This window comes from Limulus polyphemus, unplaced genomic scaffold, assembly GCF_000517525.1.
Source record: "Limulus polyphemus unplaced genomic scaffold, Limulus_polyphemus-2.1.2 Scaffold984, whole genome shotgun sequence".
Lineage (NCBI taxonomy): Eukaryota > Metazoa > Arthropoda > Merostomata > Xiphosura > Limulidae > Limulus > Limulus polyphemus.
Genome location: NW_013666594.1, coordinates 190,082 through 192,769, shown reverse-complemented (window position 1 = coordinate 192,769; position 2,688 = coordinate 190,082). Strand labels below are relative to the sequence as shown.

The window sequence follows — 2,688 nt, the reverse complement described above, 5'->3', positions numbered from 1 at the left end:
CACACAGTGAAAGAAGCTGAAAAATTACATGTTTACTTTTTTGTGTGTTGTTATTGTGTATTATTAGGTGCAGTATATAATTAAAGAATTATTTAGTGTAGTAGTACAATTAATATAAAGAAGTAAGCTTAAATTTTGTTGGCAACCATCAGCAAAAAAACAAGATGTCAAGGGTCAGTACTATATTTCTTGTTTTTCATATGCATTCTGTATTTATGATTATAAAAGTAACTAAAATGTAAAAATTTGAAACTTGTTTGATTAGGTAATGTATAGAAAAATAATAAAAATGAAAATTACTCATGAGGTGTGCTTGTGTATTAAATAATTTGATATGGTAGTGTGAGCTACATGTTTGCCAAGTGATTTACAACTTTTATGGCAGGATTAATAGTTATACATAGCTCAGAGGGCAATAAAATGGTCAAATTTATGCATAAACGAAGGTATAGTATTACTTAGGATAAACAACTGTAGTTTCCTGTCACAATCTGCAGTCATTCAAGACAGAAAAAGGTAATTTATATTTATTTTGTATTTTACTATGGTGGTTACGAGGTCAGTCAAATTGACAGAATGTGTATAGGTTATGGCAGAGTAAATAAAAGATAAAATATTAAGTTTCACTGAAAAAAACATTTGAAATTTATTTGGGAGGTTTTAGAAAGGTTTGATGTTTGTTTAGGAAGTTTTAGAGATTACGCATATAAAATTTGACAATTTTCAGATGAAGTATTTTTAATCTAAACATGAAAATCACTTTGCACTTGGGGCAGTCAACACTTTTACTCCATATATTCACAGAGATATTTTTAGTAAAAAATACTTAATTATAAAATCTGCTTATTTGTGTCCAAAAGCTAAGTAATATTTTCTGAAACTTGCAGAATTTTTCGAAGAAGGTACACAAGACATTAAAAGTTATAGTATGAAACTGATGGGTACTTTGGCATCAAAAACTCTGTCAAATTGACCATGCCTATAGCAAGAGAATTAATAATTGTTAATTGGAATAACATGCCATTATAAATACTTTATATTACAGAAGAAATAATTAATATATTTAGTTATTTTCAATTTTGTATGAAAATAAAATTTTAAATTCCTTTAATATTTTCATCTCTATATATTGTCATTCCATGGACAGTATGAATATTTAATTGGATTATGTTTTTTTTCAATGTACATCATAGAATTAAATTGATTTTTTACAAGAATATCAGCTGTTGTATATTTTTTATTAGTTTCAATAAATCCTTATGATTCTTATCCATTTGATAAAACTAGGGACCTAAGTCGAACCTCTCTTTCTGGGCTGGACTATTCCAGTTATAGCCAGCTGCATGAGTTTGATGCTTCATACACAAGTAAATATGCAGAATCATCTAGAGTACAGGAAACATGTAAGTTCATTTATCTGTATGTCTAATGAATGAATGACAGTTTGAGATTTATTTTAATGAAATAAAAGGAATAATGCTACTTAGTTATTCAAAAGTTGGAAATATGATTTGAGGAGTAGTCTTTCAACAAACTTGTCCCTGATTTACTGAACAGAATAACACACAAAAATTTTACACATTTTAATATTTAATTTTGTATTTCTCAAGTTGAAATTGTTTTATCTATACATTACTGTATTATAAACATATAGTTCATACATGTGCACAATTTAAAAGTTTACCTAGTAATTTTTACAACTGTAGTTTTACAAAGTTGTTCTGTACCATTTTGTTCACTTGTTATTGTGAGAATTTTCTAACAAGAAGAGGTTTAAAAAAAGCCATTTTTATTAACCAATGATTGTTTGTAATAAAATCTAAAACCTGTGTGTAAGAATTAATTGTAGTTCATACATTTCAGCTCATATAACACTCTTCAGTGTGAATACCAAAATATAGTAGTAACTGTAAATTAATTTTTCTAACTTTTCAAGAGATAAACTCGTTTTTTAAGTTTTGACTTTATTTTGCAAAAACCTCTTTCATTTTTCTTGACGTTGTTACAGGTTCTAAGATAAGTAACATTTTAGCTGTACCCCATCATTAAGTTGGATACACTGATTAAGGATTTTGAAATAACTTTCAAATTCCATTGTTTTGCTGTAAAATTCCTAAGATCAGATAAATATAAGATTTTTCAAAACTTTGCTTTGATGTTTTTTTTTTTAGATATATTAATGGCAGCCTATCAAGAAACTTTTTCCATTTGGTTATTCAGCATTGGGTAACTTATCAAGTTCAAATGGAAAGAGAAATTTATGCTTTACTATCATTTGGATACTTTCTCTAATAGTTCTATTAGCCAGCAGTTACCCCACCTCAAAATGGTGTATTTAAGTGTTTTACAGAGTTGTTTAAATATTTGTTGAACAACAAGTAAAAGCTTGGAAATGTTTAAACAACTCTATTCAATTATATATCAGTTGCCTAGTGTTGGCTAACAGTATGAAGAATTAAATTGTGGCAGAATGCTACAAGTTCTTCAAATACCTATAGAATGATAGGTTTCTTTTTTGTAAGTGTAAAACACTTAAATACACCATTTCGACTTTCAATACCTCACTACTATAAAGGCTTGGTTTGGTCTGAAGTTTGATTGGTGGGCAAGTCCAGGGTCACTGATGAGGAGTGGAATTCTCCAAAACTAGTCTGGCTCACAGACACACCCCCAATGAAAGAATAGACC

The 2,688-nt window shown here is 28.4% G+C and overlaps 1 protein-coding gene across 4 annotated transcripts in view; it reads left to right on the top strand.

The window, feature by feature from the left end:
* The window catches only part of LOC106461550, a 99,689-nt gene that overhangs the window by 46,612 nt on the left and 50,389 nt on the right, over positions 1–2,688 (top strand). For all 4 annotated transcript variants that reach the window (XM_022388541.1, XM_022388540.1, XM_022388543.1 and 1 more), the window contains exon 13: positions 1,288–1,403. In XM_022388541.1, coding sequence (XP_022244249.1) covers positions 1,288–1,403 — 116 coding nt within the window. The remainder of the gene's footprint in view (positions 1–1,287; positions 1,404–2,688) is intronic.